Genomic DNA, 22,607 nt, shown 5'->3' on the forward strand with positions numbered 1-22,607 from the left:
CAAACGCAGTGGCTAACCAACTAAGCCACCAGGCACCCAGAAGACATCTCTTAATGACTTGGAGAAACATTCCTGAAATTAACAGTGAACAAAACAGTATATTATATATGAACTTAATTGTGACATATAGATATAGATAGATATAGATATAGATATATGTAAAGTAACCTCATGGTATTGGTAGGATTACAGGTTATTTCTATAACTCTCATGGTGCTCTTGTCTACACTTTCCAGATTTTCCAGGATGAGAGTGCCCCGATATCATGATCAGAAAAACCCCAGTGGGTGTTATAAACAAATGAAAGTCAGGTCCTCCTTAGCAGTCCCAGTAGGCTGGCAAGGACAGTGCTCTGCTCCAAGGCCAAGCCCAGCTGCCCGGGCCACTCCCCGGCTCTCCCTCTTGCAGCCAGCCTTGTCCCTCTGGGCTCACACTCCACTTCCCACCTGGGTCTGCAGCACTTCTGCTAAGTGCCCCCGGCTGATGAGAACCGAGTGGCTTCACTGGTTCCCAAGGCCCCAGCACTGGTCTCTGCATTGCCTTCACATGGGCCTCATGACCACCCTGCAGGGTGGGCAGAAGGGTCTAGTTTCCCAAGAACAGACAAGGAAACCGAGGCCCAACAGAAGGGTGTCGCCTGCCCCAGATTCCACCCAGCTAGTAAGAGGCACAGATGGGATTAGACTGGTCTTTTTTTTTTTTTTTTTTAAAGATTCTATTTGTTTGTCAGAGAGAGACAGAACTCAAGCAGGGGGAGTGGCAGGCAGAGGGAGAAGCAGGCTCCCTGCTAAGCAGAGAGCCAGACGTGGGGCTTGATGTGAGGACCCCGGGATCATGACCTGAGCCGAAGGCACCGCTTAACCAACTGAGCCACCCAGGCATCTGCAGACTCGGTCTTCAGGATTCCAGGGAGGATTCTTTGCTGCTTTGGTGGAGGTTTGAGGGGCACTGTAGGTGGAGGGAACTGTCTGAACAAAGGCTTTGAGCTGGGAAAGCCTTGTATAAGGTATACAAAACTCGTATAAGCTATACACCTCGTTCAGAGTCAAGTTGCCCTCACAGATTTACAAAAGCTGTTATCGCGTATTAAGTATCCTGTGTGCTCTCTCTCTCTCCAATCAGGCATGTGAATTCCTGTGTATAACTTGAGTAAGCTATACACCTCGTTCAGAGTCAAGTTGCCCTTACAGATTTACAAAAGCTGTTAACGCATATTAAGTATCCCGCATGCTCTCTCTCTCCATTCAGGCATGAACTCTTGTGTACTCTGCACGAGTAGGGGTATGCGTAATCATCAACATGGTTTTATTTATTTATGTATTAAAAATCTTATTTGTTTGAGAGAGAGAGCGAGCATGCAGGTGTGGGGGAGCAGGGAGCCCAAAGCAGGACTTGATCCTAGGACCCGGGGATCACAACCTGAGCCAAGCATGCTTAACCCACTAAAGCACCCGGGCGCCCATCGACATAGTTTCGTATTGGTTTCCTCCCAGCAGCCAAAATTGTTGCCAGGCTTACCCCACTAGGAAGGAGTCGGCACGTGGGAACTCTGGCCACATTCTCGGGACCATGGAAAAGGGGTATCCCATCTGTGCATTCAGGTTCCTGGGATTTCCAACATTTATCTCAAGAGCAAACCTCTTCCCTCTCCTTTCTCCCCAAGCTCTTCCTCTGGGAAGATGATAAGCAGTTGGCCTCTAAGGTCAGACTCACCTGGCATGGCTGCTGGCTAGCTGAGTGACTTTAGTCAAGTGGTTTAACCTCTCTGAGCTAGTTTCCTCCAATGCAAAACAGGGTTGATAGTAGTACCTACATCACTGGGTTGTTGGGTCAAAAACAAAAAAAAAGGCAATGAAAAACAGATTATCTTACTCAGTGCCCATCACAGAATAAGTGTTCAGAAGATAGTAGTAATTATTATTATTATCAGCCTCCACAGGACAGAGTCTGCTTGAGATTCTTTCTCCCTCTCCCTCTGCCCCTCTTGCTCATGCTCTCTCTGTAAAATAAATAAATAAATCTTACACAACAGATGTTGGCAGAAAGCAGAGAAAGGGGAGCCCTCTTACACTGCTGGTGGGAATGCAAGCTGGTGCAACCACTTTGGAAAACAGTATGGAGGTTCCTCAAAAAGTTGAAAATAAGGCTACCCCAGGACCCAGCAATTGCACTACAAGGTATGTACCCCAAAGATACAGATGTAGTGGTCCGAAGGGACACGTGCTCCCCAATGTTTATAGCAGCAATGTCCAGAATAGCCAAACTATGGAAAGAGCCCAGATGTCCACTGATAGAGATGAGTGGATGAAGAAGATGTGGTATATATGTAGAATGGAATATTACTTAGCCATCAAATCTTGCCATTTGCAACAATGTGGATGGAACTAGAGGATATTATGCTAAATGAAATAAGCCAACCAGAGAAAAATAATTATCATATGATTTCACTCATGTGTGGAACTTAAGAAACAAAACAGAGGATCATAGGGGATAGGAGGGAAAAATAAAACAAGATGTAATCAGAGGGGGAGACAAACCATAAGAGACTCTTAACCACAGGAAACAAACAGAGTTGCTGGAGGAGAGGTGGGTGGGAGGTTGGGGTAACAGGGTGATGGGCATTAAGGAGGGCACATTATGTAGTAAGCACTGGGTGTTATGTGTAACTGATGAATCATTGACTTCTACCTCTGAAACAAATAATACACTATATGTTAATTAACTGAATTTAAAGAAAAATAAATTAATTGATCTTTAAAAAAAAAACAAAGAGTATCTTCCAAAACTGTGCTGTCCAAAGCAGTGGTAATTGACCACTCTTTACACTTAAGTAACTAAAATAAAAATTTCAGTTCAGTTCATTTCAAGGGCTCAGTAGCCACATGTGGTTAGTGGCTGCTGACAGACTTTCCCCTTGACCAAATTCAGCCTGGTTTCTAGCAGCTTGTGCCTGTGTCCCTAGGATAGTCCCAATCCCCCTAATATGCCCACTGAGAAAGCTTGCAATTATACATCCTTTCTCTACTCCTTTGAGATGTAAATCATATACCACTCAAAACTGTCCCTCAAGGACCTGAAAGCCATCTCTTTGAAATGCAGACATTCAAGGACATGACTTTTTTTTTTTTTGACGATTTATTTATTTGTTTGACAGACAGAGATCTCAAGTAAGTGGAGAGGCAGACAGAGAGAGAGAAAGGAGGAAGCAGGCTTCCTACTGAGCAGAAAGCCCGATGCAGGGCTTGATCCCAGGACCTTGGGACCATGATCTGAGCTGAAGGCAGAGGCTTTAACCCACTGAGCCACCCAGGCTCCCCAGGACATGACTTTTGATCCTGTTCCCAGTTCTTGTAGGAGGATAAAAGGATAAAAGTTTAACTTGGGGGGCAGGGGTGAGTGGGAGGGGCGATACTTGCTCCAACTTGCACTGTTGTCTGCCTTAACTAGTGCTCAGCGTTGTTTATCTTTTTTTTTTTTAAGATTTTATTTATTTATTTGACAGAGAGAGATCACAAGTAGGCAGAGCAGCAGGCAGAGAAGGGGGGAACCAGGCTCCCTGCTGAGCAGAAAGCCTGATGTGGGGCTGGATCCCAGGGCCCTAAGATCATGACCTGAGCTGAAGGCGGAAGCTTAATCCACTGAGCCACCCAGGTGCCCCAGCTTTGTTCATCTTTGGCATTACGAAATTAGAAAGTGTGGACATAAGACATGTGGAAAACCCTGTGGAGCAGTGCTTCATATGATGATGACATCATCGAATCTTCCTAAGAGGGGGCCACCTGAGCCCAACTGATCCTTCATCTCCTAGGAGAGGAAGCCTCTAAGGAGCTCAATGATAAGGGAGAATATTAAAGAAGCAAATCAGGTCAAATCATAAAAAAGCATTAAAAAAACATTTTGGAGGAAGGACAGGCATTTTATTATTTTTTTATTTTTTAAAGATTTTATTTATTTATTTGACAGCGAGAGAGGGAACACAAGCAGGGGCCGTGGGAGAGGGAGAAGCAGACTTCCTGCCGGGCAGGGAGCCCCATGTGGGGCTCGATCCCAGGACCCTGGTGTCGTTACCTGAGGCGAAAGCAGACGGTTAAGGACTGAGCCACCCAGGCGCCCCAGGACGGGCATTTTAAGTTGTAAGCAAACAAGCAAAACTTCTGTAAAAGTTGTAAACTTTAAATCTGGTTGAAGTAACAAGTAAAGTTTATAGACAATTCGGTGTGGCTTTAATTCCCTTTGCGAGAAAACCCCAGGTTCCATGTCCCCTGCTCTGGCAAATTGGCCCATAACTCAGAACCATAATAACAAGGAGTATCTGGTGAAAATTTTACACCCAAGTTACAACTCCAACAAAATAACAAAAGACAAATATTGAAACTCAGCAGAGATGTCAAAGTATAGAGTTGGAAGCCTGTGGGGAGACTAGAGGGAGATATGAAAGCAAGTAAAGAAATAACCAATAAACACATGAAGTTCAAGTGGGATGTCTAGAAACAAGCCTTAGTATAATTGTAGTAATTCTGGGGATCATTGGATTTCTGCCTTTGCAGTTCAAAGTAATCTGAAGTGCTCAAAACTTTCCGTTGGAATGAATTTCTAATTTAATAATTAATTTAATAAGTCCCACACATCAGGCACTGAGCGCTACTCAGCCTTCCATATTCCCCAGGCAAGTCTGCCCACAGGGTCATGGTCTGTGACAGAGGTGAGGCTCTGACATGTCCCTGATCACCATTTGCTCTTCTACTTCCTCTCCTACATCCACCATGAATTTATGCAACAACCTCCTCACCAGTTTCCTGTTCTGAATATCTTCTGTCTAGGTCATTCCTCACCCCTGGGCCATGGTTTTCTTCCTGGCACCAGGGGAATCACATCGGTTTCTCCTTCTAAAACTTTCAAAGGTCCCCCACAAATGACAGGGCATTGCCTGAATTCCCCAGCATGGCCTAAAGTGCCTTCATGACCTGACCTCAATCTTTTTGAGGCCCCTGCCTTTACAGCCACTCTCTCCTCTCTTACCTCTATGAGTTTCTTTGAGTGGTCAGCTCTTCCTAGAATATTCTTCTCCCATTCCCACCTAGAGGCCCAGCTCAAAGACCATCTCTTCTGGGGGACATCCCAGGACAGAACACCCCCTAGTGCAGTGTTCTTGCTTATACCTTTACTAAAACACTCTATCTTCAAGGTGACAGGACAGGTAGTAGTTAAAGACCCAGGCCTTTGGTATGGACAAATGAGGGTTCAAACCCTAGTTCTGGGTCTTACCAGCCTCTTAGTTGCTGCACATGTAAATGAGTACACTGGTACAACAGTGAGCACAGCAAATATTGCCTTTGCCTTCATGGGGTTGACAGTTAAGGGGATGAGTCAAATAGTTGAGCCAATCAATGTCTAATGAGAACAATACTCTGGAATACAGAAGCAGGGTTCTGTTTGAGCATTTAACTGGGGAATCAGAGGAATTGCAGTACTAATGAGACAATGCAGAAGGAGGTAAGGTGATGGTCAAGATGAAGAGAATAACATGTGCAAAGGCCCTGTGGTAGGACAGAACATCAAGGGGAGAGAGATTGCTCTGTACACTCCCTACCTAATGTTCTGTGGCTTGGGAAAGGCAGACCTCCTGGCTTTTGTAGAGAAAGAAAGATAGAAATTCACTAGTGGCCCCAGACCCCTAACCTATGTTTTTTTCCTAGCCCTAGGTCTTCAGAGTAGTGGTCAGACTCCCACTGCTCACCTCTCTCTCTTTCTCAGGCCCTTGCACCACCTCCCACCCTAGAGTTAAGGAGCAGAGGGGATGTGGACATGCCATGCCCCACCTTTTCCTGAGCTCACCCTGAGATGGTGATGGGAGCCAACAAACCTTCCCTCAGCTGCCCTAAAGCCTAATCTTCACCTCCCAGGCAGGCTTAGGCATGAGGCCACACCCACCCCGGGCATCTGTGTCAGGGAGACACTCCCTCCCAACTCCTGCACCAAGGGTAACCTATGCCCCATCCTACATATTTGGAGGGACTCAGCATTTTTTGGGCTGAGACGTCTGCAGGACAGGACTGAATTAGCCATGATGTGGGGCAGAGCTGGCAGGGGCTTCTGCAAAGACCGATCCCACTCCAACAGTGGAGATGCCATTCGTTCACCTCCCACAGAACTTCCTTCAGTTGGCAGGCTAGGCTACAGGCTTGAATTAGGACCACAGGCAGGCCACCTGTGGCCACCTACAGATGCCTCAAGTTTCCCGAGCACCCAGAAGGTGGGAGGGAGAGACAGTGAGTGGGCAGAAGATGTGAGATTAAGGTTACATACCATCACGACACCATCGCTGTAGTTTAGCTTCTCAGCCCATGGCTCAGGGGGACCGAGAGAATGAGCTTGGGAAGGTTGGGGGGTAGATAGACCCATCATGGAAGAGGGGCATCTTCTGTCCCCCCAAAGCCTCAGCACCCAGATGCTTAGACTGAAAGTCCTCCATGCCCAGCCAGTGGCTGACATTCGAGGAGGCGGCCTCACCCTACAGGTTCAGAGGAAAGACATCCGTGCTTTGTCAGCATGACAGGACCTGAGGGTAACCTGGATGCAGGGAACTTGGCAGGTAGAAGGACATGGCACGGTGGTGAGTGCCTGGACCCATACCAGCCTATCTGGGTTCTGATCCTGGCTTTGTTGCATGCTGGCTCTGAGACCTCTGAGGCTCCTTGAACTCCAGTTTCCTGGTCCCTAATCAGGGTAATAATCATGCCAATGTCAGAATGCACCAGCAGGACTAAGTGAATGAACCCTGCATTGTCAAAGAAGGCAACTGCTAACCACTTACAGTAGTTTGCTGGGATTGCCGTAACAAAGTACCCCAAAACCAAGTAGCTTACACAACAAAATGTATTCTCTCCCAGTTCTGGACACGAGAAGTCCAAGTTCCAAGTGTCAGCTGGCTTGGTGCTTTCCATGGGAGGAGAATCTGTTCCCTGTCTCTCCTCTGGCTTCTGATGGGTTCCCGACAGTCTTTGGCATTTCTTCACTCGTGGAAGCATCACCTCCATCTCTGTCCTCACAGGGTACTCTCCCTGTGGGCATGTCTGTATCTGAATGTCCCCTCTTCATAAGGACACCAGTCACTTTGGAATAGGGGCCCGCCATTCTCTTGTAGGACTTCATCCGAATTAATTACATCTGCGATGACCCTATTTCCAAGCAAGGTCACCTTCTGAGATACTGGGGATTAGGGCTTCAACATATGAATTTGGGAGGGGACACAATCCAACCCAAAATATGACATGTGGCTCATTGAGCATTTGAAATGTGGCTGGTTGGAATTGAAATGAAAGACTGCATACTGAGCTGAAATGCTAAATACACACTGGGTTTCAAAGACTTAGTACAGGGGTGTCTGGGTGGCTCAGTTGGTTGAATATCTGCCTTTGGCTCAGGTCATGATCCCAGGGTCCTGGGATCGAGTTCTGCATTGGGCTCCCTGCTCGGAGGGGAGTCTGCTTCTCCCTCTGCCTGCCACGCTCCCTGCCTGTGCTCTCTCTGACAAATAAATAAAATCTTAAAAAAAACCTCACATACACACAAAGATTTAGTACAAAAAAAGAATGCAATATATCTCACTGTTAATTTTTAATGAGATAATTAATTTATCTCATTTATTAATCATATCGATTATGTTTCAAGATGATAATATTTTGAGTACCCTGTGTTAAATAAGCATAATTAGAATTAGATTTTTAAAAACGTGGGTGCTAGAGAATTTAGAGTTACCTATGTAGCTTCCATTGTTTATCTCTTGGATGTACTAAACTAATACTTACAAAGCCCTTAGAACAGGGCCTGGCCCATGGAAAATACTGGCAAGCCCTTGATAAACAAAGCCTTCTCTTAGGAGGTGACTCCTTACTTGTGGCATTTTAAAAATATGACTTTTCCCACTTCTCAGAGCTGGGAAAAGCTGGGAGCACATTTCTTACCCGACTCTTCTTTTATTGTATGGATTTCATTTTATATCTGGAAGTATATGGCATATATAATATGGTCTCGTCTTTTCCAAATTGTTTCGTGGTATTTTTTTACATGTGGTTATAAACTCTTCATCAACCACATTAAGCACTGTGGCTTCCTAAAAAATTGTTTCCAATTTTCCTACTAACAATGCACACCTCAATTTTAAGCTGAAAATCCTTTCTGGTAGTTAGGATTAAAAAAAAGAGATTTAGGGGCATCTGGGTGGCTCAGTGGGTTAAAGCCTCTGCCTTCGGCTCAGGTCATGATCCTGGGGTCCTGGGATCGAGCCCCGCATCAGGCTCTCTGCTCCGAGCCTACTTCCTCCTGTTTCTCTGCCTGCCTCTCTGCCTACTTGTGATCTCTGTCTGTCAAATAAATAAATAAAATCTTTTAAAAAAAAAGAGAGAGAGATTTATTTATTTTAGAGAGAGAGTGTTCAGGCGGGGCGGTGGGGGGGCGGTGGTCAGAGAAGGAGGAAGAGGCAGAGGGAGAGTCCCAAGGAGTTTCTGAGCTATGCGGAAGCCCAACTTGAGTCTCGATCTTGTGACTTTGAGATCATGACTTGAGCTGAAACCAAGAGCCAGTCGCTTAACGGCCTGAGCTACCCAGGCACCCCTGTTAGTTAGCAATTTTATTGGACAAAGAAATAAAATATTGAAGGATCCTAATGCACTTTGTCAGGTAGTTTCCGAGAAAAGCTGAACCACTTTCCAGTCCAGCCGCAATGTATAAATGTCTCCATTTCACCAACTTCTACCTTTATCATAGTATTATTTTAAAAGTTGTGTGTGGAAAAAAAAAAAGATCGTGGGTGTATGTGTGTGTATGTGCATTTGTGTGTGAGCCTTATTTGGTTTGTTCTGTTTCTGTATTGTTGCTGATTTGGCTGAGGCGGGGGCAGGGGGTGGAGTATCTTATTGATTGTATCCCCATTTCTATGATGACCTGGAGGGTTAGCATTTATCCACTAGATTATTTCCCTGTGCATTTTCCCTTCTGATAATTAGTGTTTTGAGTCCTTTGTCCATTTCTTAGTGCCTTAGTATTTTCCTTATTAGTTTACCTGCATTCTTTATAAAGATATCGATTTCGTACATTTTATTTTTTACACTCATTAGCAACTGCTGACTTAATTATGTGTCTTGCTTAACAGATTTTTGTATTTTTATGTAGTCAAATCAATTGATTGTCCCCTTTGTGATTTCTGTCACGGCTTTCAAGCAAAGGTATGCCCTTCCAGAGACATGGTGTCTGTTTCACTTTCTTTTAGCTTTTTACACTTTTTCTTTTTTTTTTTTTAAAGATTTTATTTATTTATTTGACAGAGAGAAATCACAAGTAAGCATAGAGGCAGGCAGAGAGAGAGGAGGAAGCAGGCTCCCTGCTGAGCAGAAAGCCCTATGCGGGGCTCGAACCCAGGACCTGGGATCATGACCCGAGCCGAAGGCAGCGGCTTAACCCACTGAGCCACCCAGGCGCCCCAACACTTTTTCTTTTTTTAAAGATTTTATTTATTTATTTGACAGAGAGAGAGAGAGATCACAAGTAGGCAGAGAGGAGGGGAAGCAGGATCCCTGCCGAGCAGAGAGCCCAATCCCAGGACATTGAGACCATGACCTGAGATGAAAGCACAGGTTTAACCCACTGAGCCACCCAGGCACCCCATACACTTTTTCTGAAATTTTAAATCCCTCTAGAACAGTGCTGTCCAAATCTTTTTTTTTTGTTTATTTTAAGATTTTATTTATTTACTTGAGAGTGAGCCAGAGAGCAGGAGCGGTGGGGAGGGTCAGAGTGAGAGGGAGAAGCAGGCTCCCTACTGAGCAGGGAGCCTGATGTGGCATTTGATCCCATGATCCTGGGATCATGACCTGAGCCGAAGGCAGTCGATTAACAGACTAAGCCACCCAGGCGCTCCAAAATCTTAAAAAAATAAATAAATAAAATTAAACAATTCTAAACTATATATTAAAAAAAGAAACAGATGAAATCAATTTGAATAGTTTTTATGAATTTATTTATTTATCCCAATATATCTTATTTATCCCAATATATCAAAAAAATTCCTGCAACATGTAATCAATATAAGAAATTAATTAATTAACGAAGCATTTCATTTGGGGGGTATCACGTCTTCGAAATTTGGCATGTAAGAGCCCATATCTGTTTGCGCTAATGACAAGCCGCAGTCCCAATACTTAACAGCCACAGTGGCTCGTAGCCACCAGATTGGTCCGCACAGGTCTGGAATTTGGTTCAACCCAGAGGGAGGGGCAGAGGGGGAAGTGTTCTGATAGCCTGATTTATCTCCCCCTGCACCTTCAACTTCCACCTGCTCCTCTTGACAATTCCTGCCCTGCCAACCTGTGTTTTTCTCACCTTTCTCAGTGACCTCTACTTGGTTCCTGGATGCCATGTTGGCCACCTGTGTCAGTCACCCACCACCCGTGGCCTTCTGACTCCACCCAGGGCTTCCAGGCTATAGATCCTACCCAGGGGCTCACCAGGGGGCCATCCCAGAATTTCCACCTCTGCAGCTCCCTGCTCTGGAGAAAGTATCAGTAATAATAGTAATTATAAAACAGTATTCCTAACATTGCATACTGACTGGGTGTGGAATGCCAGACTAATCCGTGGCAGATCTTCTTACATAATCCTCCTGACCGTCTTGGGACTGGAACCATCTTGCCCATAAAGGCTCCTATCAGTCAGTGAGCACAGAAGGGGGTAGGGGGCGGTGTGCACGGCACAGCCTACAGTCAAGGCCAGCGGAGGGAGGTTGGGGTCCCATGGGACGAAACTCCTGAGGATCACCTAGAGGGTTGAGACGGGTTTATGAAAAGTTCCTCCATTTTGCTGGGAAAGAGGATCTAGGTGTGTTCCCCACAACTTGTCCACATCTCCTTTATGACTCCCTCCCGTCCCCTGCCACGCAGGAACCTGTAGGATTCCCTGGGATGAGGATGCTTGCAGATAGCAGCGTCTGCTGCCCTCCCCTCGAGTGAGCGTTCCAGGACCCCTCGGGGGCGGGTCACCACCCTGCGCGCTGTAGGGTGCGTCCTAGCCACCGCCAGCAAAACACCCGGAGCAGAAGCGAGAACCAGCCGGGCGGGGCAGGGCTGGCGCTCTCCCGTTGGGGCGGGGCCAACATCTGCTCGCCGGACGAAACCAGGCAGCTGCAGCGAGGCCAGGCGGGCCCGCAGACTCCTGGCACACTTGCGCCCCTCGACCCCTGAGCCCGCCGGGCACCATGAGCGGCCGAGTCGGGGACCTGAGCCCCCAGCAGCAGGAGGCGCTGGCCAGGGTGAGGGGGCTTCACGGGTGGGAGGCTTGGGGAGGAAGGAGCTGCTGGACGCTGCCCACCCGGGGTGGAGCCCCCCCTTGTTTAGATGGAAAAGGGACCCTTCAGGGCATCTTTGGGTCCAGCTCACCGTGCCCCTGGGCACAGTGGCTGAGGCAGACATATACGGGACACAGGACTTGAGCACTTCTCCAGGCTACACTGGGGCTGAATCCAGCTTTCCACTCCTGACCCCTCCAGACCACAGAGTCTTGGCCCTTGTCCCCTGGTTGTGGGAGTAGGGTGGTGCTGCCATCCCTCTAGGCAGCCTTGGGCAGACAGACCAACAGGTCTCCTGCTCTGATTGTGACATTTGTTTGTTTGGCTCCTCTTTGTGGTTTTTGGACTCCCGGGGGCCCAAGCCTTCTCCCTGTTGTCAGTGTTTCTGTTAAAGGGGAATGGAGGGGGTTTGGTGACACTCCTTCCAGCTGCAGCTGAAGAGTGTCACGCCCTGGGGAAAGGAGAGCATATTCTGGTCTCAGGGGCCACAGCATTAATTTGATTTGGAGATGGCTGGGCCTGGAAACTGTGACTTCAGGTTAGGGGAGGGAGGTGACGGCTCTGGCTCACACTTTGGGCCCATGAAGGGCAGGTTTTGGGCTTGTGGAGAATGGTTTCTTTTGTGGCTCCTACCTGGGAAGGGTACTCTAGGAGGAGTGAGGACCCCTGATGAAGGAGGGGGACCCTGGATCAATTCTTAGTGAAGGAGAGAAGGGTCCAGGTGAAGAGTGAGGGGCCCTGGGTGAATTCCCAAGTAAAGGAGGAGTTTCCAGGGGCAATGGGTCCTGAGCTGAAGGAGGAGTCCCCAAGCGAAGGAGGAGAGGGAGTCCCCTGTTTAGCCCTCTCTCTACCCACTGGCAAAGGCCTCAGGGGAGCCCTGAATGCTAGGCTCATGGGAGGGACTGGACACCTGGCCTTTGGGGGTGAATTATGACGGAGATGCTTGTGGGTCAAAGAGCCTTAAACAATGTAAAAAGAGTTTATTATGATTTTTTCCCATTATTTAAGAGAAATGAATGCTAGTTGTTTTAAAAATTAGGGAAAAAGAAGAAAGTAGGAAAAAGAAGAAGTCACCCATGGTCCCAGAGGTCTAGACAACCACTCCTAGGAGCATTTCCTTCTAGTTTTTTCCGAAGCCTAGTTTCACCACCTGTGGTCATGCTGCCAGAGGCTGCCTTCTCCATAAGCCATCATTGTTAAGATAGTTTTTCCTTTGGGGCACCTGGATGGCTCAGTGGGTTAAAGTCTCTGCCTTCAGCTTGGCTCATGGTCTCAGAGTCCTGGGATTGAGCCCCATGTCGGGCTCTCTGCTCGGTGGGGAGCCTGCTTCCTCCTCTCTCTCTGCCTGCCTGTCTGCCAACTTGTGATCTTTGTCAAATAAATAAATAAAATCTTAAAAAAAAAACAGCAAAAAAACCTATGAGATAATAAATATTTAAAAAAAAAAGATAGTTTTTCCTTCAAGTTACTCCAGACCCTTCCCAGCACCTGCTTGTGGCTTTCTGTTTTTTTGTTTGTTTTTTAAGTTTTTTTATTTATTTGACAAAGAGAGACAGAGCGAGACAGGGAACACAAGCAGGAGGAGTGGGAGAGGGAGAACCCGACTCCCCGCTGAGCAAGGAACCTGATATGGGGCTGGATCCCAGGACCCTGAGCCAAAGGCAGATGCTTAACAACTGAGCCACCCAGGCGCCCTGTGGCTTTCTGTTTTACCTGATGTGCGTTCCAAGGATGGGGTGGCTTTGAGAGTGGAAGATGTGGACTCCTCATGGCCTCGAAGCTTCCTTACTCTGTCCCTGGAAGACCCTCCAACACCCCAGTCTCCGTTCCCTCCTCCAAGAAGCAGCGATGTGATGTGACTTTTTCTCCTCCTGCCTCAGGGCACATCCTGGCATTCAAAGGAGGGACTCTGGTAACCTGGAGGGACTGAGGGGTGCAGAGTTATTGTTCCTCAGTTATTGTTATGTCCTCACTCTCCCTAAAAAACTTCCTCAGGAGCCCAGAGGCTGCGCCTGATCCATGTGCCTTGTGGGGACTGGGGACTCAGGGTGGTGATGAGAGCTGGTGCTCTTGCTCACGTTACTTGTTAACACTGGAGATGTTTCATCTTATTATTTGTTTTTCATCATGTGAGCAATACATGAACACTTTCTTGTTTTTTTTTAATTTTTAAAATTTGTTTAAAAAGATTTTATTTATTTATTTGACAGAGAAAGAGATCACAAATAGGCAGAGTGGCAGGCAGAGAGATTGGGGGGAAGCAGGCTCCCCGCAGAGCAGAGAGCCCCATGCGGGGCTTGATCCCACAACCCTGGGATCATGACCCAAGCCAAAGGCAGATGTTCAACTGACCAAGCCACCCAGGCGCCCCCAAACATACTCTTATTTTAAACATGATCCATAAAGCTAAAGGAGGATTGGTGGACGGCTGTCAAGATAGCTTCCTATGGCTTTGCTAGCACTGGCTTCTAATCCTAAAGTTCCAATCACAGGTTCCCCTGCAAAGCCACCCCTCCAGGGCTTGCCTTCAGCTCCCTTAGTTCCCATGAAAGTGTAGCCTCCTCTCTGTCCCAGACCTGAGCCCCAGTCCCATACCCAGACATTAAACTCTGCCAGTAAGCAGAGGCTCCCATCAGCAGGTTAGTCCCTCTCTTTCCCCAGCCCCAATAGGACCTGATGAGGCATCCCCTGCTTCTCTTGCAGCTCTTCCCTGCTGACCTGGGGCTGTTTCCACAAAGACTCCACTGCCTAGAGCTCTGGGCAATCCACATTTTGCAGAATGCCCACATTTTCTGGCACCGGCTACGAGCCAGGACTGCTGCTAAGTGCTTTGCCTGTACACACTCCTACGATTGGCACAAGTTCATCTTTATCCCACTTCACAGATTAAGAAACTGAGGCTCAGAGTGGTTAAGTAACTTGCTTCTAGATCTAGACCCTCAAGATACAGTATCAAGGGCAAGGTTCCTAAATTCTTCTCATTTGCCTACATCCGATTCACCAGGGATCTTTGTCAAAATAGAGAAAGCAGGGCCCCACCTCAGTCCTGTAGAATGAGGATCTTAGGGAGAAAGAGAACCCCCAGAATTTGAGAAGGACCCAACTCTTCCTGCCATGGCAGGCTGAGGGGTGCTCCATTCCCGGGTGGCGGTCAGCAGCTGCCGCTAACTGTGTGGTCCCCACCCTGCAGAGTCCCTGGGTAGGACTGATTGACAGACTGAGTTTGGAAAGTGTCGTGGTGGGGTTGGGATCCCAGGGGTCACGGGAGCCTCTTTGACCATTCTATCTCCCCCTCAGTTCCGGGACAACCTCCAGGACCTGCTGCCCACCCTGCCCAATGCTGATGAGTACTTTTTCCTGCGCTGGCTCCGAGGTGAGGCTGGCAGGACCGGGGGTGGGTGTGGGAAAAGGGGAGAGAGGGAAGAAGGGGTTCAGGAAAGCGGGTGCAACTTTGGGAGACAGTGCTACCAAGTGGGAAACATAGGCTCTGGAATCATCCTGCTTTGGGTAGAACCTGAGTTCCCCTCCAAATTGGCATGGCACAAAAACCCCATTGAGCCTCAGTTTCTTCATCTGTAAATGGGATGGGAACACCTCCCCAAGGATTGCTGTGAGCACTACATGAGAGAGTGTAGCACCTGGCACTGGTGGGCATATGGTCGAGGTGAGGTTAGAGTTCACACTTGGGAGGTTCTCAGGATGACGGGCCCAGCAGGGCCTGGAGTCAGATAGTCCCAAATATACTCTTCAGGACTTGCCTGCAGGTTTATCTGCAGTTCCTTGAAGGGAGGGCTGTGTCGTCCCCTGAGGGAAATTGGCTGCTGAGCAGGTGCCCAGCAAACACTTCAGGAAGTGGGTGCGATTAAAAGTAGAGAAGGAGTTTCTTCCAGGAATTGCCACAGGAGTGTAAAATTAGAGAAACAGAAACCTACGGGGAGAATTCATTTCAATTCAACACACCCCATAGAATGGATTCTGAACTTGAACCAGGATTCTGAACTTGAACCAGAAGGTTGAAATCAGGCTGGAAAGTACATACACAGTGAGGTGATGATGCCAGCCTTGGAATTGGGCAAACCTGTGATTGAATCCCAACTCCGCTGTGCTGACAGCGGACTCATTGTTTCTCGGCCTTGCTTTTCTCTTCTGAGTAATGGGTATAATATTGGTCTCCCACATTCCAGATGCTGTGAGTCAGACATGAGGTCATGGGCAAGCACAGCGCCTACACCGAGGAAGCCCTCCCTTCTGTTCTGTTTGTTCTATTTGATTCTATTTTTTTTTTAAAGATTTTATTTATTTATTTGACAGAGAGAGATCACAAGTAGACGGAGAGGCAGGCAGAGAGAGAGAGAGAGAGGGAAGCAGGCTTCCTGCTGAGCAGAGAGCCCGATGTGGGACTCGATCCCAGGACCCTGAGATCATGACCTGAGCCGAAGGCAGCGGCTTAACCCACTGAGACACCCAGGCGCCCCTAGAATACAATAAGGTATTTAAATTACACAGCATGATCAGTGGGAGTTTATCTTAGGTACGCAGGAAGAATTCAACATCAGGCAATCTATCAAAGTCATTGAACACATTTATAGAATTAAAAATGAGAAAGTATGTGGCTATCTCAATGCAGGAAAAGCATTTGAAAAGGCTCATCTCCTATTTATAAGATAAAAACAAAATAAAAATTTCTTAGCAAACTAGAAATCGAAGGAAATTTCCTTGGCTTGGCTTGTTAATGGTTATGCAACAAACACCTTACAATACATGTTGCCAGTTAAGAAGTTTTAGATGCATTTTCTTTAAAGTCAGGAACAAGGAAAGGATGATGTCAAGCAGCATCATAGTTTAAACAGAACTAGAGATCCTTGCCAACATTATAAGGAAAGAAAAAAGTAATCTATTCTATAAAGACTAGAAAGGAAGAGTTAAATTTCTTTTCCAAGTTTAGAACATTCATTTCTAAAATAAAGCATCACATTTTTTTATTAAAGTGAACTTATATCTTCAAAATAAGTAACCACAACAATAGTTAACAATTTACTAAGAAGTCCTTGGGAACCAGAAGATGTTATTCCTGTTTGACAGATTAAGAAACTAAGACTTAGAGAAGGTAGGTGAATTGCTCAAAGTTGCACAGCAACTAAAAGGACAAAACTAAAATTCAAACCCAAGTCTGTTTGGCTCCAAAGCCTATGCTCCTCACTACCCCTAACACCAAGGGGGTTTGTGTGACTACGGGGACATCAAATATTACAGGCTAGATCAGCCTCTGGGCCGAAAAGTTTACAAAGGCTTGGATACTGAAATCAAGGACTTCCAAAGTCTTCTAGAGGATTAAAGATCCTTGCTTTTTAAAAATGTCCGGAGGTGCCTGGGTGGCTTAGTTAGTTGGTTGAGAGGCCAACTCTTGACTTCAGCTCAGGTCACAATCGGGGTTTTGAGATAGCGGGGAGTCTGCTTGAGAGTCTCTCTCTCCCTCGCCCCCCCCACCCCCGTGCTCCCTCTCTTTCCCTCTCTCTCTTTCTTTCTCCAAAATAAATAAATAAATATCTTTTTAAAAAATAAAATGGTAAAAATATGTCCAGACCCCCCAATATATTCTGGTGTGTCATGGAAGGCTCAGGCTCTGTGTTTCCTCCTGAGTCTTCAAAGAACTGTGAGTTCTAGACCCAGCCTCAAGCCTTTTCTTATCTTGGCTCTTTTTGCAGCTCGGAACTTTGACCTGCAGAAATCTGAGGACATGCTCCGGAAGGTGAGGCCCCATTCTCATGAGTCTCCTGCCTCTCACACACTGGTCCCCAGGGATCAGTAACAAAGAGAGTAGGAACCCATGCCCTGTCCTGTTCTTGCGTGTTTCCTCCCTTCCTCCTTTGACCCCTTTCTGCATCAGACCTGGATCCCCCACAGCCCTCTTCCTGGTGTTGCCATCTCCAGTTCTAGGTCAGTAGAGCCTGGGGTCTTGGGGGTTGTAGGCAGAGGGACCTCACCTAATACACACAGCTGTATTCAAGGCCTTTGTGGTAGGCAGTCTTCAGGTCCCGCCATTTCTCCACAGCACATGGAGTTCAGAAAGCAACAGGACCTGGACAACATCCTTTCGTGGAAGCCCTCAGAGGTGAGCCTCATGCAGCATCCCCCCCAAGACCATCAGATACCCCTCATACCCCTTCCCTAACATCCAGCCTTCTGATGGCTGATAGGCTGGTTTGAGTCAGGACCTCACACCAACCCCCAACCCCGTGCCCAGGTGATCCAACTGTACGACTCTGGTGGTCTGAGTGGCTATGACTATGAAGGCTGCCCTGTGTGGTTCGACATCATTGGGACCCTTGACCCCAAGGGTCTTCTCCTGTCAGCCTCCAAGCAGGAGCTTATCCGGAAGCGCATCAGGGTCTGTGAGCTGCTTTTGCGGGAGTGTGAGCTGCAGAGTCAGAAGGTAAGTGACTGGATCCAGGATGGGAAGCACATGGAGGGCCTGATCTGTCTAATGGGAGGCACCAAGACCAGGTAGGAGAGGCATACTGCCTCTGCATCTCCCCAGGCCTCAGCACTCTGAGCTTTGGTGGGACGTGGCTTCCCTCTCAGTCACCCATCTGTGAGTATCTATCGTGTGTGTGGCACTCGCTGCTGGCACGTGCCAAGGATCACCAAAGCTCCTTCCCCTCTGACCTTGGATGAGAGGTTGACCTTGAGTGCAGTGAATACTCTGGCTTTGTTCCCTGAGAACCCTGGGAACAGTGGATGGTCAGCTTTGCTTATGGAAAAGATGTGCCTGGTTAGAAACTGTGTAACTATAACATGATGGAGGAGCCATTGCTGTGGGCTAGTGACTCTTGAGACTTGGCACATTGCCGTGGGTCCCTAGAAGCTAATATGGAATTGCTACCAAAGAAACAAAAAATTGAGTCCTGTGGGGCATAGGGCTTCCAAGTCAGGAGGACCCACACCAGTGTGTACAGATCTTCTCTTTGCCCTGACTCTGTACTTCCTGGTCCATACCCTTCAGAACGAATCTATTGCCAAGTGTGGTCTGTTGGCTTTGTGAGTCTAAGTGTCTCCATGAGCCTAAGAGGACCCTGGGTGGGGGAGCTCTTGTGTTACTTCGGGATGACCTGCCTGATGGCAAGGACAGGACTTGTGTCTCCAGTTGTCTGTCATGGTGCTGGACACCAAGGAGCCCTTGGCACGGAGATCTGTGACATTAACCGGGCAAAAGCATGTGTCAGCACTGGGCTCTTTGGGAGTTATCTCACTGAATTGTCCTAGAAATTCTTTCAGAACGTGGAATTATTCTCACTTCCCAGAAGGAGAAAATAAGGCTCAGAACAGTTAAAAACCCACCCAAGGCTACAGAACCTGCCAGCAGTGTAGCTCTGGTTTGACACACCTTGGGACTACAGACGCTGGCTGACCCGGCGTACTATTGTACAGGGAGATGCCCGATGGGCAACAAATGAGGTCTTTAATTCTACTGTTAACTAATTCCGGGCATTCGTGTTGAGCAAACAGTGTGATAAGGAACCACTGTGCCAGAGCTCAGAATGCAGCATTTTCTTAGCCCCTAGGTGGGCTCAATCTGTTTGAAAAACACTGTGGGCAGTTGTGGGCAGGGGTAGCAGGAAGGTGGAAGCTGTACAGGGTCTTCTGGCCAGAGTTGTCTGACTTTTATCTCTGTGTCGTCCCATGTAGTTGGGCAGGAAGATTGAGACGGTGCTGATGGTGTTTGACATGGAGGGGCTCAGCCTGAAACACCTGTGGAAACCAGCTGTAGAGGTCTACCAGCAGGTGAGGTAGGCAGCTGGCTCCAGGCCAATAGGGAGCTGCTGTCCACACCAGCTTCCAGTCCATGGAGGAGGGATCACCCCACCACCACCACAGGGGCCCCCAGAGCAGCCAGTGAGGGTCTGGGGTCCCCCACTTCCAAGGACAAAGAGGAGCATGAGTATTACAGGGGATGAAGCATATCTCCTGGGGAAGGTGGGTGGCCAGGGGGTGGCGGTGGCAGGGTCTCCTGTCTCAACAGCATTAAAGGCCACCAAATCCAGGTATAGAATGTGTTGAAGCATGACCTTGACCAGACTTGTCTTGCCACAGTTTTTTGCCATCCTGGAAGCAAATTATCCTGAGACGATAAAGAATTTAATTGTCATTCGTGGTGAGTCCATGATGGGGATGACCCCTGGGGGAGGAGAAGGGAAAGGGGGGAATCAGTGGGTAAATCACCCAGTTTAGGTTTCTCAAACCATCCTTTGTGAAGATCAGGGTTTTTTTTGTTTGTTTGTTTGTTTGTTTTTTTAGTCAGTCCTTCATAGACTGATACTTTTGGAGTATACAGAATCTGCTCTGATAGGTTGCAGCAAATGTCAAATAAGTTCTAAGTTTCTAAATGTAAATGGGTGTTTTCTTTACTTTATTTTTCTCAGTGTGGAATGGTAACAGATCGTTCAAGGACTACACTGGCTGGTAGATATGTTTGGAGTGGGAATGGTCCCTGTCTGTGACGGTTGTACAGTGAGGGGCCCACCATGTGTGCTCTGGGGTCAGATGATCTGCTTTCCAATTTGACTAGCTCTGTGATTGTGAGCAAGTCTACTTAACCTTACTAAGCCTCAGTTTTTCCAGTCTGTAAAATAGGGATGCAATGACAACATCCCGTAAGACAGCCATGAGGTTAAATGAGACAGTCTGTGGAGGAGCAGCCCACAGAAAGTATCCAGTCAGTGTGTGCAGTTCAGGTGGGATGTGAGGTCAAATGCAGATGCTCCATCTACTTGCACCCAAGAAAATTCTGAGGCAACTTGGGAAACGTGTGAGTGTGGACAGGAAGAGGCACTATTGGGAAATCTACATTACTGACACCCTACAACTGGGTGGGGGGGGCAACCATTTATTGAGAGCCAGGCACTCTGTCATGTGTTATGCATACATAGTTTAATTTATCTCCATTTTAGAGTTAACGGCACTAAGACTCAGAGAGGGTGAGTAACTAGCTGATGGTCACACAGCAGGCAGTAGTAGAATCTAGATGAATCCAACTCAGCCCAGGGCCCTGGCCGTGACTATACCTCTAGTCCTCTCTAGACAGCTTCCCAAGAGAGTTTCCTGTGTTTCAGCCCCCAAGCTGTTCCCCGTGGCCTTCAACTTGGTCAAATTTTTCATGAGTGAGGAAACGCAAAGGAAGATAGTGATTCTGGGAGGTGAGTGACTTGGTCTCCTGGCTGTGCCCATCTCTGCCTGGGCAAACAGAGGTCAATGTGAAAGGTCCCATTTCTCCCTGCCTCATCCTCTTTAATCAGGCACTGACCTTGGCCTGAATTCACACCCACCTTTGCACACTCTAATGAAGCTTCAGGTCCTGGACCCCAGCCTGGGTGGCCACATAAAGCATTTGGGTGCTTTTAGGAGTAGGGGCTCAGAGGAGTGGCCACATAAAGCATTTGGGTGCTTTTAGGAGTAGGGGCTCAGAGGAGTGAGCTAAGGGAACATCAGCTTTCCTCCCTGGGTGTGGCTTCTCTGCCCTCTGTTGAGCTTCCCTGAGCCCCCCATTGTCCCCTACTGCCCGCCACCACCTTGCTCCCACGCCAGGCAACTGGAAGCAGGAGCTGCCAAAGTTCGTCAGCCCCGACCAGCTGCCCGTGGAGTTTGGGGGGACCATGACTGACCCTGATGGCAACCCCAAGTGCCTGACCAAGGTACAGGGTGCTCAGAGGATGGGGAATGAGGGGTTATGACCACGGTGTAGTGCTCGCTCACCAGCCTTCACCCACAGATCAAATACGGGGGCGATGTGCCCAAGAGCTACTACCTGCGTAACCAGGTGAAGACACAATATGAGCACACGGTGACTGTGGCCAGAGGCTCCTTCATGCAGGTGGAGAACGAAATCCTGTTCCCAGGCTGTGTGCTCAGGTAGGGATGGCGACCACGTCACCCCTGGGCACAGCCAGGAGGGGCCTGGAGCCCAGGCAGGTGGTCATCTGTGGGGCCCTGTCCCCTGCAGGTGGCAGTTCGCATCAGAAGGGGCAGACATCGGCCTTGGGGTTTTCCTGAAGACCAAGATGAGTGAGCAGAAGCAGGAAGGGGACATGGTGGAGGTGTTGCCCATCCAACGCTACAAAGCCCATGTGGTCCCTGAGGACGGGAGCCTCACCTGCCTCAAGGCCGGCGTCTGTAAGAGCTGTAGGATTCACTGGAGTCGCCTTCCTCCTTATGACCGAGAAATGAGCCTCTTGCCTAGGCTGTCCCGCTTGCCCTCTTTTTCCTGCTCTCGGGGAGGGAGAGGGAGTCTCTGCAAGTTACTAGATCCTGTAGTAGCTGGGGGAACTGGCTTCAGGATGCTAGGTCTGGGGAGTAGCCCCTGGGTATGGGTAACAGGGCAGAGAGGCATTTTAGAGAGTGGGATTCACAGCCTGAAGCCCCAGACTCAGATCCTGGGAACCCCTTACACAGCACTCAACAGGCTGAGAGACAGGTAGGTAAATAGACGTGGGCTACCCTCTAGGGGTCCCCGGCTGCCCAGAGGCATAGGCAGGTCCTTGTGGGAATCCCAAAGAGAGGATTCCTCCATGTGCTTATTCTTCATTATCAGGCCGTCCAAGATAGATGCAATTAGGTCCGTCTCTCCAGAAGCCACACTCCCTAGGGACAGCACTGACCTGCCTCTCTTGGGAACAGAGCTAGGAGAAGGGAAACCCAGAGTTGAGGAGCATGAGGTTTACTAATGCTCTGGTTAACACGTATCTAGTTCACCTTTGTGGAGAGGGAGAATCAGAAAGGTGGAAACCCAGAAATTTGGATGACTCATCACATCCCAGAGTTCCCTTTGCACCTTGGCATCGAAGGGAATGCCTTCTTTGAAAGGCACGAAGGGAAAGCGGCTTGTGGAGCTCAGCCCTTTCCCCTGGGGAGAGCAGGGCTCCTCTCTCGGTTGGAGCATCAGGATAAGGGAATCCTGGTCCTTCCCTTCCTTGCTCTGTACTCATTGGGAAGTCCTCTCCACCTCTGTAGCCTCAGCTTCCTCATCCTGAAAATGGGGATGATAGTATTCCATGGGGCTGCTTTGAGGGTTTGGAAAGCCGGGAGCGCTGATGGGATGCCCGACACATAGACGGGGCTGCCGGATGCTGGTGGTTATTCCTTTCATTAGCCCAAGGCGATGGCTTGGGCAGTGGGCGCTGGGAGCGGGGCAGTGGCCGACCCTCTGGCACCACCTGCAGTCCTGGGCCCCTTGCCAAGGGCACTATGCATGCAAATATGTCAGGTTGGCTTTGCG

General features: G+C 48.3%; 1 protein-coding gene across 2 annotated transcripts in view; it reads left to right on the forward strand.

Annotated features, from left to right (window-relative positions):
- The first annotated feature begins 11,077 nt into the window (after positions 1–11,077).
- Positions 11,078–22,607, forward strand: part of LOC125082104 (SEC14-like protein 3) — a 32,224-nt gene continuing 20,694 nt past the window's right edge. The window contains exons 1-11 of one of the 2 annotated variants that reach the window (XM_047697313.1): positions 11,083–11,302; positions 14,636–14,711; positions 17,044–17,087; positions 17,391–17,450; positions 17,583–17,771; positions 19,025–19,120; positions 19,430–19,490; positions 20,449–20,532; positions 20,921–21,027; positions 21,105–21,244; positions 21,336–21,505. In XM_047697313.1, the coding sequence (XP_047553269.1) occupies positions 11,249–11,302; positions 14,636–14,711; positions 17,044–17,087; positions 17,391–17,450; positions 17,583–17,771; positions 19,025–19,120; positions 19,430–19,490; positions 20,449–20,532; positions 20,921–21,027; positions 21,105–21,244; positions 21,336–21,505 (1,081 nt within the window). In that variant the 5' untranslated portion in view covers positions 11,083–11,248. Of the gene's footprint in view, positions 11,303–14,635; positions 14,712–17,043; positions 17,088–17,390; positions 17,451–17,582; positions 17,772–19,024; positions 19,121–19,429; positions 19,491–20,448; positions 20,533–20,920; positions 21,028–21,104; positions 21,245–21,335; positions 21,506–22,607 lie in introns of both variants that reach the window. The other variant, XM_047697312.1, reaches the window with a different exon arrangement.

This window comes from Lutra lutra, chromosome 12, assembly GCF_902655055.1.
Source record: "Lutra lutra chromosome 12, mLutLut1.2, whole genome shotgun sequence".
Lineage (NCBI taxonomy): Eukaryota > Metazoa > Chordata > Mammalia > Carnivora > Mustelidae > Lutra > Lutra lutra.